This window comes from Acartia tonsa, chromosome 7, assembly GCF_053477335.1.
Source record: "Acartia tonsa isolate MP-2025a chromosome 7, ASM5347733v1, whole genome shotgun sequence".
Classification (NCBI taxonomy): Eukaryota; Metazoa; Arthropoda; class Copepoda; order Calanoida; family Acartiidae; genus Acartia; species Acartia tonsa.
The window spans coordinates 22280903-22295781 of record NC_137266.1 but is presented as its reverse complement, the minus strand read 5'-3'; the positions used below and the strand labels follow the sequence as shown (position 1 = coordinate 22295781).

The window sequence follows — 14879 nt, the reverse complement described above, 5'->3', positions numbered from 1 at the left end:
TTATAAAAATACTCTAACCAATATTATCGCCATTCGTCGTTGCTTAACCTCAAATTAACCATCCAGCACCCCCTTGTTTGAGAAAAATTAGTGGCATGCGGTGTTCTAACCCTGCGGTTAGTACCCAATATAACCTAGCCTTACCAGATCTAAAGTAATAAACAAACAAATAGAATAACTCCACCCCCCCACTTGTTATTTTCAATTTATTTCAAAATAAGGGAGGACAAGGAATGATAAAGAAGAAAGACGACATTTAACATTACAAAAGATTTTGCCTTGGGGTAAATAAATAATTGTGGCACCCTTAACTTAAGAATGCACTCCTATCTTCTCTTCCGCACAAATTTAAAGTGTGACTTAATTTGTGCGAGAAAACAGTTGAGAGGATGAAATATCTCACAAATCTTAAAAAGAAATTTGAAAAAAAAAAACTTTAGATAGATATTAACAATCATTTCGCCATAGAATAAGGAAGCCCACATATTTTTTCATGAATTTTTTGCATAGTACAGTTTTTGTGACTTACTTACGGCTTATTGTTATGAACTATTATATAGAATAAACAAAAGTAGGGCACCTGCCACACTGTTATGAGATTCAAATATTAACTATTATAAAGAATAAACAAAAGTAGGACACCTGCCACACTGTTATGAAATTCAGATATTAACTATTATAAAGAATAAACAAAAGTAGGACACCTGCAACACTGTTATGAAATTCAAATATTAACTATTATGAAGAATAAACAAAAGTAGGACACCTGCCACACTGTTATGAAATTCAGATGTTGTGCATATATGTATATTGCCTTCCTATAATTGTATCTTATAAATAACACACTTAAATAAAGGTTACTGTAGGGTAAAGCTTATAAAAACATAACAAATAGCATTTTTACTTTATCCAGAGCTATACTAGATAAAAAGCTACCCTTTAAAATTTATTAAAGTAATATAATTAATTACAAACAATTATAATATAGCATAAGTTCATAAGTATTTTTTAATAATAAATTTTAAAATTTAATTTCTAGTCGATTAGAATTTTGGAAATACCCTAATTATAGAATAGCTTAGTCATAGAAAAGAGGTAACATGTCAACATAAAAAAATCTGACATGAGAAATAATTGCCACACCCAACTGTGAAAATCTTCTTTATTTTGGCTCTGCAACTCTACAGTGTGAGATGCAACAAAACTTTTCAAATAAATTTCTTTGTTTTTAGCTAAAAATAAGAGAATTTATACTTTTTGTTATACCTGCACTTTCTAAACAAACAAATTAGTAGAGAATTAATCAGTTCTGTAAAAACAACTTGCAGCTGCACCTCTAGCCTCTGTGTATGTACTCAATTTAGAGCTTGGAAATGTAATATGGGCTTTGCCTTTACAACTTTTCTGAGCATAAGGAAAAAGGATAAGAGGATGAATACTCACCCCTTTTTCATGGTAAAATACTACTTCCCCATCCCTAAATTTAGAAGCAGACGAAAATCAAAAACCGCCCAGGGCTTTTTGTAAGTCAATCATAAATAATAATGTGAATAAAAAGAAAAGCGATATGAAGCAAACAGCCGTGGGCGGTCAGAATCAGCTGAATGTTCATTATGAAAAAAATTTCCCCCTTTTTAGAAATAGAAGGATTCATCTTTAATGAACAAATTTTTTTAAATAAAAAAAAAATTCTATGTAATTTTTAATAAAACATTAAAACGAAAATATCTAATCTAATATTCTTGCCCTAAATATGGAAATAGTAAAAAATAAAAAAAATATTTTTTTAAATAATTTTTAATCCTCCCATTTGAAAAGTAGTGGAATAGCAATAAATTTTAGCGCGGCAACAGCGCTAAGTAGGCCTCTAGGCCCACTGCCTATTTTCGTCTTCTAGTTGCTTCGATTCCTCTCTTTTATTTTTTTCTCTATGTTTCTGAGCAATTGTAAAAGAATCAATGCTACTTTAATTATCTAGGTGGGCATTAAAAAAGAATTAAATAAAAATATTTGTTTACTCTATACATTAGATTTTTTTGTAAGCACAATGTGATGCATCCATAAAATATAAATTTTAAGTAAAATTTCTTTTACCAAAAAAATCTTTATACCTTTCACCTATTTTATATTTATATTTATACAATTCATATACATATTTCTCGTATTCATTTGAATCCGGTGGATAGGAACCGGTTCTCATGAATACGAAAAAACTATGTCTAGCATCGTATTATATCCAGTTTTCTACGAAAATAGAAATGTACAATCATAAGATTAAAACTAGTTTTTTTAGCCGGTGCCTTCGGCACCACGGGGCTAAAAAAACTAGTTTTATTCTTATAATTGTACATTCTATATCCGCGGAAAGCCGTTTATAATACGATACGAGAAATAACTATTATATTATTTCCTACATATTAATTTTTAAAGAAAAAGCATATAATCATCAAATTTTTGAATTTGTAAGGATTTTTTTTCTTAATCTAAAAACGTAATCATGTACATTCTTATGTTTGTTAATTTTTACATAAAAACATGTAAAGAATAATTTTGTTAGACTTTCTCTGAAATATCAATAAAACATTCATCTACCAATCAGTCCCACTATTGTTTTCATGCTGACAATTTTATGGGAAAGATTAATGATATCATCTACAGATTTTACAATTTGAAATGCATTTTATTTTAAATTTCCTGATGCTGAAGCAATGAGCTGTTAATGTTAAAAGTTAAACTGTAAACTGTTCCATGCAGGCTGTTGACATCACACAGTTCCAGGTAATAAACATTATAACTTTGTTACTTTACTGGCAGCATAGATACTCTATATCCTAAGTAATTTGCATGGACTTTTCAGGGTTAAGACAATAGCTGATAAATTGATGTACATGCCAATGATTATACAGAAAATTAGCCCTTCTGCAGATTAAAATTAGTGATTGAAGTGTTGAAACTCACCATTTAATAAACCAATTAAAATTACCTTAGGTTCGCAAGATAAGCCAATGAATATGAAAACATTATTATTGAACTTTGAGGAATAGTGTAATAAACAGCCCTTTGTCTCTTCTCTCTCTGTGGGCATTAGGGTGTGCTTTTCAATAAACTTTATTAATATTAAAAACTCATAAATTTTTTACACTTAGTTACATGTTAATAGACCAAAAAAATTTAAATTGAGTTAGTCTGTCTGATTTTTAATATATATATCCAAGACATTCAAATTCAAAGTCTTGGACGTAAAATAGACATCACATTTATTAATAAATATGTTTCTTAACGGTATATCTCATGTAAGATAATTCTCTTATACTGGGTAATTTAAAGACAAATATCTAATTAAACAAAAACAAAAAATTAATAGTTTTGAAAGGGAATCTAACAGGACATGCTTTGTATTTATATTTTTTTCACAAAGGGAAATGTAGCTTCTGCAATATTGTCAAATGCGGTTATTAAGTCTAACTGTTCTTAAACACATAGTATTATCAACGCATAATTAAAAACAGTTTGACCTAATAAGCACATTTGGCTGGAATCTTACTCACAACTTAATGCAATATTGCAGAAGCTACTGTTCCCATTGTCATGATTTTTATAATTCATCAAATATGTTTAGAATTTTCTATAAAAATTAATCTTTTACAGGAAAAAGTTAAAAAGTGCTGAAGAGTTTGATAAATAGTTTTTAATATGTATGGCTTTGAAGCATACAAAATTAATGGGACTATCTTTCATATTTAAATTTCAATACAAATTCTCAGGTCATTGAAATAGTGAAAATGAAATATGCATTCGTATTATTATTATTGCACATATATTATACAAAAAAGATTTACAGCAACTGTTACCACAGATCTCTAAAACGGTAAAAGTGTATACATAATGAATCTTAACACCAACTCTTTTTAAAGAAAACATAAACTTTTCTGCAACTCTTTTTTCATTTTTATTTCTTTTTCAAATTGCATTAAAAAGAAATATTATATTCTTTGAAAAATTTCCTTCAAATTTATTAACAATACTCTTGAACAGTGGTGTGAAGAGGATTTTTTTCTGGGGGGTTGGGTGTGCGAAGCAAAAGGGGAGTGTAACGGGTGGGTACAGGAGTTGTAGACCTTAACAGGGGGGAGAGGGGTTTATAGGGTTGGACACCTATGGTGTATCTAACCCCCTCCTGCACGCCCTTGCTCTTGAATGAGATATGATATGATTTTCATCCTACATCATCATTTTATTTATCATATTATGAAGTAATTATTATCCCCAAACAAAAAAAGTTTTACAGAACAATTTGATATGAGTTAAACAATTTTTGCCTTTTTAGATAATGGTCTAAAAATTTTTCATTTAATAAAGAATTTTTTTTATCTTCCAAGCAAAAAATTTAATCTTCAGTGAACCAAATGTATTTTACTTACAAATTGTAATTTTGCCAATTCAAGGTTTCATCAAGATTATGTTTTTAAAATACAACAGATTCTTAAACTAAATTGTTGTTTTGATGGGGTCTAGGGAGGGTTGTATTTCTTTTCACATAATGCAGACAGAGAGATAGAAATCATCTAAATTAGAAAGATTTTACAGTAATAGGTAATTTATTTTTTGAAAATTACTTCTTATATAAAGATAAGACTTAAGCAAGAACTATCTATGTATATGTATAATTAAATTTTTTGCTAAATTAAGTAGGAAATCTTTCATTATAAATCTTCTATCCCTTTTCATAGAATAAAGAAATCGACGAAACAGGAAAACCCTGTAATTTTGTCCATATAAATCTAAATTTTATCTATATAATCTTCCATTACCCATCCTTGTTTCTCTATTTTGATGAAGGAGATCTTGATACAATGTGCTATTATTTTCGATATAAAAAGCACCAACTGGGTATACTGCACAAAAGATGATACTAAATTTTTACTACACTAAACGATTTAAAGATACAGCTAAGGCAAGTTTAACATTGCCTGATATATTTTTAGGATTCATATATGACAATAAGATGTTAAATTGTTAATCTTTTTGCGAATATGTAGGGCACATTAATCTGGCTATTTTGACAGTTTTATAAAACCATTTTAGTGCGGAATTGTATTGACACCAACTATTAATTGTCTCCATTATAGAGATGAACAAACAGCCTGAAGATATTCTCTCTAGGACACAAAATAAATACACAGACCAAACAAACAGAAAAACTATATTGCTTTTTAAACTTATACAATGGTGATATATAACAACTAGAGGCTTCGCTCCTGTATGAAAGGGGGGGGGGGGTGAAAGTTCGAACTCCAACATAAAAAGAAAAAAAAATAAGGGCTGAGGGATAATCTTATTCTAGCACGTATTTCTTTTACTAGGATGGAGGTAACCTTCTTAAAAAAGTTAAAACATTACTATGGCCTATAAAAAGCCCTACTGAGTAATATTACAGACATCCTACCTTTTTTTTTATAAAAATTACTTGTAAACATAAAATTAAGATAACAACATTCATCTAAGCCTAACAAATTAGACACTCGGACAACCGAACATTAAAAATATATAGTAAAAGCATTTTTGATATTATAGTAACATAACATATTTCGAAATTCAAACAAGATTTTGTTAAAATCTTTCGTTGATAAAAATGCTAAATATATACGTACTTTTAAGACCCAATTATGGAAAAGCTAAATTATAAGACTATTCCTTACCGTTCATAATGGATCAAATAAGCAGTAGTACATTTAGATCATATAAAAATTGGCATTAAAGTGAATGTACAGACGTTCTGTTATTGATTATAGAGTTGCCTGGCTTTCTTATTAAAGGATTTATCATACTAAGTCATATTCAAATAGATATAAGAAATTAAACACTTTTCTAAAGTCAAAAATACACAAATAACCAATATGTTTAACCAATGATACACATGATTATGAAAACAATCTATGACTCGTTTGTTATTCTGATGTAACGGATAGCTCTGATATTTTTAAAAGCGATTTTTTTTATAATTAGGGTCAGTCCGTCCGTACGTCCGTACGTCCATACGTACGTCCGTCCGTAACGGATAGCTTTTTTCGTTAATTTAGGCATGTTAGAATTGTCCTATCGATTTCAAACTTTGCATGGTGATACCTTTAGTAGTTAGGTACGATTTAGAAACGTAGCAACTCTATAATCATTATCAGAATGTCCGTACATCCATTTTAAACATGTTGATGTTTTTACTTTTTTAACAACGAATTTTTATATGACCTAATTATCCGATTGATCTGATTTTTGGTATATTGATTCCTGGGACAACAAAGTATAATGTTATAAGCGAAGAAACTCTATAATCAAGTCCTAAAAATGTAAGTATGTCCATAAACATTATCCTGTATCAAGCGGTTTTTCAAGAAATTTACTTACAATTTTGCTTCGATTCTTATACATCTATATTGTGATTATTCAGTTCTGACACTATACAAGTGTTAATGTCCGTTTTTCCTACCGTTTCAGTGCTTCGTTTTTATGGATGTTGTCATCCTTGTTTCTATTTATTTATGGTACAATTTAGGAAGTGTAACAATTATCTCATCCTTGTCATTTCATAACAAATTTTTATGACATAATTGTTCTTTTTTGGGGGAAGATGGATTTCTAGGACGATATGGATCCTATATTTAAGAAATTTAGCAAAATATTTTAAATAGAGCTCAAGACTTCAATTATATAATATTCAGTTTATTATGTATGAAAGGAGCTGACACTTTAAAAATGTTTATTTTATTTTGTTGGATTGTATGCTTTGTTGATCTTCGCTTTTATTGAGGTTGACATCCTTGTTTTTTTTTATATGCATTGTACTACTATACATGTATTTATGCGTAACTTTGTGCAAAAAGAAAAAAAGAAAAATGCGAACAAAGTTTTTTAATCAGCTAACCTTTTCCGGCAAATTCACCTAAAACAAAAAAGGGCCACAAAAAATAACACATATCTGATTAGTTTAGGTTAAATTTAGTAAAGATTAAAAGATCCTTGCAGGGTTAGTACCTACTAGGGATATCCTACTGCAGGATAAGAGTTTTATTTTTGGAAAAAAATAAGGGGGGTTTCCAATGGTCCACATATAAAACCTTGGGATTTTACACCCTTTTTACCAGGTTAATAGTGAAACACAAATACACTTTTTTCTGAGTTTTAAATAGAAAAGCTTTACGATTATCTAGAAGTGGCTGTCTATAGAGCTCTAGCAAAATGGGAATAGGTGGCCTACCTATTCTATTGACGTCAGGAAATACCCTATACCTCATCTTTTTTTTAGGGTTTTTCCCCCTTCCCTTTCGCTTCCACTATACTATGACGTCAATAGAATAGGTAGACCAAAAGCAGAGACACCTAACCCCATTTTCCTAATGTAATATATAACCACAGCCACTATGGAGAATATTCACATTTAATTTCAGTCATCTATCTTTCATAAAAGCCTGGATATTAATCATCTTGTTAATAATAAACTTTGTTGTTACTATATTAATATAATTTTGTATTTAGTTTTCTTGTTGTGGAGTAGACAGCTGGACAGATTATACTAAAAATACACAAATGAGGTAAATTCTTAGACTCTGGATCAAATACAGATAGCTACTGCTAAACAAGTCTTTATTTAGCTGCTTAATTTTTTTTGAAAGGGTTGTACTTCTTAACATTTATTATACTTGCAGCTACGCCCCTAGTAGCCTCACTGTAAAGGAGAATCAGCGTTTAGTGAGATCCTTCGTTACAAGATGCTATCAAACCTTATTTACTGGATTGTTCACGATCAGGCCATAGGTGCCTGATGAAGGTCCCTAAAGGGTCCAAAGTGGACAGGATTAAATATACCTGGACTCGGCAGCCGCGACTAAGCCTCACATTTAAATTCATTTTGATGCCTTGACAATTTTTTGGAATGAGGAATTGCCATATAATGGTCAGGCTTAGACTTCCAGCTGATTTTTAAAATTGTAAAGGGTTGATTTCATACACGCGGCTAACGTTGGGCTGTCAAGCCCTGAAATATACCAATAAACATTAATATAAAAAATGTAGTAAGCACAAAAGCTTGCTGTACTTTAATAAAATTTCACACACTATTAGATTTGATCCATTGACGGGCTAAACAATTTTCCACAAATTTAGTAAAGAAACTAAAAAAGTAAAATGTTTTTTTTTGTTCATGGGAAAAATACTTCTTTAAAGACTGTAATTTTAGTAACTAATAGCGGTTTTGCTTTTTGTCTCTGAGGTCTTCTTTAATTAGGAAATAGAATGTATTACAATCTTTCAACTACCAATAAAAAATTACCTGAAATTGAGAATTCTTTTGTTTCATAAGTTGAATTCAAGTGATCGTAAAAGAACCATTTTGAAATGTATTAAAGAACTTATTGCCTTATTACTACTAACGTCTGCGCCTCTAGCATCTGTATTTGAAGGGGGAGAAGAAAGGCAGACAAATAGCATAAAACCATCTCAGAACCATGTATAGCTTCCATAAATTAAAGAATTTAATCGGTTCAGCTAATAGCAAGATCTTACGAGAGAAAAAAACAAAAATAATCTGATACTTATATAAGTGAATATAAAAAGACTTACCCAACTTTATAAACGTTTTTAAAAGCGAAGCTTTTCTATAATTAGGGTCGGTCCGTCCGTCCGTCCGTCCGTACGTCCGTCACGGATAGCTTTTTTCGTTAATTTAGACATGTTAGAATTGTCCTATCGATTTCAAATTTTGCATGGTGATTCCTTTAGTAGTTACGTACGATTTAGAAAGCGTAGCAACTCTATAAACATTACCAAAATGTCCGTACGTCCATTTTAAACATGTTGATTTTTTTACTTTTTTAAATAGCTTTTTTTGTTAATTTAGGCATGTTAGAATTGTCCTATCGATTTCAAATTTTGCATGGTGATTCCTGTAATAGTTAGGTACGAGTTAAAACGCGTAGCAACTCTATAATCATTACCAGAATGTCCGTACGTCCATTTTAAACATGTTGATTTTTTTACATTTTTAACAACAAATTTGTATGTAACCTAATTATCCGATTGGTCTGATTTTTGGTATACTGATTCCTAGGACAACAAAGTACAATATTATAAGCGAAGCAACTCTATAATCAAGTCCTAAAAATGTGAGTATGTCCATAATCATTATCCTGTATCAAGCAGTTTTTCAAATAATTTACTTAGAATTTTGCTTTGACTCTTATACATTCGCATTCTGATTATTCAGTTCTGACATTATACAAGTGTTAATGTCCGTTTGTCCTACCGTTTCAGAGCTTCGCTTTTTTGAATGTGTTTCATCCTTGTTTTTTCTATTTCTTCCTCGAAAGAATTACCACATCATATGTAAATGGGATGGAAAATTTTAGTTTAAGAAAAATTATGTAAGTTTTTTTTCTCAAAATTACTTAATTTCCTTTAAAAGCGATGCTTTTCTATAATTAGGATTGGACCGTCATTATATCCGTCCGTAACTGGTAGATCTTTTCGTTAATTTAGACATGCTAGAATTGTCCTACCGATTTCAAACTTTTTTTTGTGTGATATGATTATCTTCTATATCTGATTTTTTTAATACTGATTCCGAGAACAACAAAGTACAATATCATAAGCTAAGCAACTCTAAATCAAGTCTTAAGAATGTAAGTTTGTCCTTTTATATTCTGCTTGTTCAGTCATGACACTCTACAAGTGTTAATGTTCGTTTGTCCTCTCCTACTGTTTCATTGCATCACTTTTATGGATGTTGTCATCCATGTTAAATAAGAAAAAAATGATAAATTGTAATATAAACTTTTTCGAATAATTTACTCCTCTGTTTCTTTATTGCACTCATTCTACCTGTTACTAAAAATAGCCTGAAACCACCCAAATGAAATTGGTATTTGTGTTAAGTGATTCTGAAATCTAATTCAACATTATCAAACAATTTGAATTTTTAATTCAAATGTATAGTCTTAATTATATCTCTTAAGCTAAATAAAATACTTTGTTAACTATTTATAGGGCATTGTTCTGAAGCAGCTTATAGTGCCTAATAAAAATTACATCATACAATAAAAAGGACAAATGATAGGCCAGTATACTTTTATATTGACCAATGGTAAAATATATACTGGCCTATCATTGGTCATTTGTATTGTATTACGTCATTTTTGGAGTTTTGGAATAATGATTCCTAAAACATCAAAGAGCAATGTTATAAGCAAAGCATCTCTATAACAAAGTCCTACGAATTAAATATTCATCTTAAGCAGCTTACTATTTTTCAATGCTTGTATTGTGTATATTTTAAACGCTACTTTAAATATTTTCTCTCTTGTTTAATACAAAAATTTCTTAGATTATAATTGTGTGTTGAAAAAGAAAATTATAACAGAACCACAAAAGCAGTGTGTCATGATTTCCACATAATATCAACAGGGTATTTTGAAATTGCCGCCTTTAACAGAAAAATATTTTATTATGTTTTCAAGATGTTGCTTTAGTCGAAAACAACAATAAATGATATTTTGATATACGTCCCCAATGATGATAAACAAAAAAAGTAGATTAAAGCTATATTTGAAAAAAAAATTTAGATACTACACATGAAAACTAGTATATTAAAGTTTAATAAAAGTACTCGAAGTTTTTAAGCCTATGATAATAAAACTTTGGGTATCAGTGCAATTGACAGTCCAATGTTCATGGTATTATTATTTTTTACCGGTCTTAATTTGTTTGGCAGTAGAAATTTTTGTGTAAGTGATGATACACCCACAATAGCACATTTTCAACACATTGTATTAAAGGATTAGGAAAAAGTTTACCAAAAATATTAAACTTGTATCAAGATGAAAGTAGAACAAGTAAGAAAAGCATCCAATATTGAAGAAAAAAATAGTTTTGGATCCTATAATAATATATATGTATTATCATTCAAGATCGTCAAACAAAAAAATTTAATTATCTTAAAGTTTGAAAGGTCACTGTATTGGTATTTGAATAGTATGTTTCCCGTGTGGATTCGAACTCATTTCCTTTCCTTTCCTTATCCCAATAGGGTCACCGGAGGGACGCTAAAACTTTTGAATTTCATATGAGCGCGGCATTTCAAACAATAATATGCGTGCTATGTAAACAAACTTTCCTATTGCTTTGTTCCCCCCACAAGACACGGAGCTTGTGTGTATGAAAAATCATGTTTTGACAGAAAATGTGTATGCTCTGTGCTGAATATACCTCGAATGCTTCCCTGCTTGTCATGTTCAACGATTTGGTAAATATTTAATTCTTTTTTAAGCCTTAAAATTAGAATGGAATGATATTTTCAAAGGAAGCAAATTAATTTCCTTATTTTTTATTAAAATAGACCAAGTAATTGATTTATTTTTGTATCAGAACATTTTTATAGTTATTTAAAATGATTCTAAAGGGTGAGCAAAAAAAAATGCGTAGATTTTAAAAATTTAAATTGCACGGCTTGTGTTAATAGTAGAAAAATGTTACGCATACCATTAGAACCGATAAGAAGTCTATTTTTTGGAAGTATAAGAACGATTCCTCTGCTACGTATAGTTAGGGAGCTACGTGATAAAATGTCCCAACTGACTTAAAACTTGACTTGCGAGTATATTAGTAGATATTAGACAATAATTCTTGCAAAAAGACGTGCGTACATTTTTAAAATTCAAATTGCGCGGCTTGTGGTAATGGTAGAAAAATGTTACGCATATCGTTAGAACCGCTATGAATTGTATTTTTTGGAAATATAAGAATGGTTCCCGTGCTACAAATAATCTAGGAGCTAGGTGGTAAAATGTCCCAAAATTTACTTGCAAGTCAAGTTTTAAGTCAGTTGGGACATTTTAACATGTAGCTCCCTAACTATACGTAGCAGAGGAATCGTTCTTATATTTCCAAAAAATAGACTTCTTATCGGTTCTAATGGTATGCATAACATTTTTCTACTATTAACACAAGCCGCGCAATTTGAATTTTAAAAATCTACGCATTTTTTTATGCTCACCCTTTATCTAAAAATTATCAATTCGTATTATGTTTTTGATCTGATTTTTGAAGATTTAATTTTAATCTTTTGTTCGCGTATTTAAAAATCTATTGCAAATCACAAAACCTGGTTCGATTTTTAGACAATAAGAATTTTTAAGTTTTGATAACATTTTAATATATCTGTATTAATTTTGTTATTTTTATTTCAGTGCCCACCGTTTCATAGTGGTATTGTCAATAAATACACAATTTGTAACTGCACTTGTGTTTGTTCATGCGGGAAGTAGTGAGGAATCTTGCTTCTGCACGTTAAGATCTTGTATACGGCCACGTCAGCCCGTGTACCGAAACAGTCACATTCTTTAATCAAATCAATTAAGTCAATCAAAGCTTTTAATTGCTAAGTTTCATGAGGTGGTTTAGCATATTTATTTTGTATAAATGTTGTTCGGACGGTTATTTCTGAAACTACATAGTCGGGCACAGAAACCATCCCGCCTTATCTTATTTTGAAATAAACTTAAATTTTTTATGCCTGTGAAAATAGGCATATAGTTTTTTTCCCACGGTATTTGTTCTGTTTTACCTAAGAATAGGTAAGGTTATGTTATTTAGGATACAGGGTAGCCCCCCATTGTTTGAACCGCCGGGGTTAGAGAAGAAAAAAACCTACCCCATCATTAACTTCAATTTATTTATAAAACTAAGGGAGGGGTTTCTAATCTAGCAAGGCACGTTATTGGAAATCACAGTTCCACGTCTTCAAAGTTGTTTTAACTTGTGTGTGCATATATATAGTGAGTAATCTAAATTAGTTGAGAAACACCTACATTACTGACTTACAGACCAACTAATATTAATGGAGAATTAGGGCCAATCTACTTATAATTCTAGTTATGAAAGAATAACAATTTAATGCATTTATTATTACATGGATTTTACACCAGATTATCATATACTCTAATAAAGTGAAACTTGTAACTGGCTAAAATAACGATCTACGTTCTCCCCTTCCCTCTTTCTGGATAAAGGAACCGACCAATAAATAATGTCCATGTCAGCAACCTAAATAGACTCAATTTTCCACTGTCATAATATCCGTATATACTCTATATCCATTAAAAGGGTATGAGAGTACAAATGTATTTATTGGAAAAAAGAAGAATAATGAATGAAAATAGACTAAATAGAATATGACAGCCCTATCTCCAATACCAATATATATATAAGACTAATGTTTGCCTAAAAATATAATGCTTTAACCCTTTGGTGTTAGTATTTTGTATTAAATTAATGTTATCCTAGCCTACCCCGTTTTGTTGTTATTATCCGGGGTGGATTTAAACTATTTTCTGCCTTTCTCTACGCCTAAAGTTTTAAAGATAATTTGGTTATAAAACTATGGAAATCAATGTAATTTACAGTCTAATGTCTCCTCCCTCCCTAAGTATAAGAATTTAATTAATGGAGAAAGGGAAGATTGAAATCTAAATCTCACACTACACTATTTTTAGTTGGCGGAAGCTTGATATATCTGAAGGGTCCAAATTTTCTTTAACAGTACCAAGAACTTGTTGTAGACTTCTAAATCACCAGGTATACTTTCGTTTACAAGCTTTGGGTTTAAATAACATAAATGGCTGATTAATAGTGGCTGTAAATTGTAATTATGTGGAATAAATAGTTTGTGTAATTGGCTTGTTTTCAAATATTTTAAGTTCAACACTCAAAATATTTTGTATGTTAAGAATTGCACTAATTTTGATATGTTTTAGTACTTTGTGATGTTTGTAAGATTAGCCATAGTGTCTTAGGGTTTGTAACAAAAACTCCTGGAGTATGTTGAGACACTTTTGTATTGCCGTAAGGTCCACCTTAAACGCTCCACGTTCAAGTATGACTCATGAGAGCTCCTCATTATTACCTCACCCTCGCCGATTTTGAGTATGGCAGGTAACCCAGATTAAGTCTCAGAGGAGCCTGGGATTAAGGGGTGGTTGGTATTATACACTTAATTATTAGGCATCCAAACTAACTAACAATCTCCCTGGGGGAGGTTGCGTGATTCCACATTGGAGAATTTGAGACAACATGTTGTGATTGCAACATGAGTCTTATTTTGTGATGTTGCTTTTTCTTGGTTCTGGAAAAGAAAAAGGTATTCTTTTTATAAAATTACTGAGCTATCCTTAGATTTTATTACAAATTATAAAGAAAACTTCAATGTTTTAGTCCCAGCGAGCCTGGGAGAGACCCCAAGCAGAGAACCTTGCAGGCTGCCAGTCCCAAGCCATTCAAACCTATCCTGTGTTCAGACATACTGAGGTAAAGACCCTTAAACAAAAATAAAACAGCTTTTACTATTACCTCTAAGGGTTTCGTATCAAAAGAAAGTTTCAAATACCCTTACAATTTAATTTTGTTTGAAAAATAAGATATAAATTTTAAAATAAAGGAATGTTTCAAAATGTGTCATTTCTCTTAAGAGAGTTGAAAACCCTTCCCTAAAAATACATGAAAACTTCCTAAGGGGGGCTTAATGAAAATTTCTTGAAAAGGAGAATTTCATCAGACAAAAACAATTTTTTTGATATATTATTTTGTGAAAAGTAATGCAATGAAATTCAAATTGTATGTTCTAAAGATAATATATTTTTAGGGTTGTTTCACCGTGATAGACTCTTGGATAAAGTCCAACAATATAGCAATAATTATAGCCATAGTAGCATTTACATTAGTACAGGTAGTATGGTTAAATTTTCATACAAGGGCCTTTTTATAAAAGTAACAGAATGTTTGTTTGTTTATTAAGATTTTGACAACCGCCGCTGGACCAATATGATTCTCCTATACAG

General features: G+C 30.5%; 1 protein-coding gene across 1 annotated transcript in view; it reads left to right on the top strand.

Annotated features, from left to right (window-relative positions):
* The window catches only part of LOC145325065 (tetraspanin-18B-like), a 31791-nt gene that overhangs the window by 12427 nt on the left and 4485 nt on the right, over positions 1–14879 (top strand). Inside the window, exons 8-12 of the mRNA XM_080167888.1 lie at positions 2756–2778; positions 7531–7586; positions 13539–13620; positions 14257–14349; positions 14684–14767. Of these exons, the coding sequence (XP_080024014.1) occupies positions 2756–2778; positions 7531–7586; positions 13539–13620; positions 14257–14349; positions 14684–14767 (338 nt within the window). The remainder of the gene's footprint in view (positions 1–2755; positions 2779–7530; positions 7587–13538; positions 13621–14256; positions 14350–14683; positions 14768–14879) is intronic.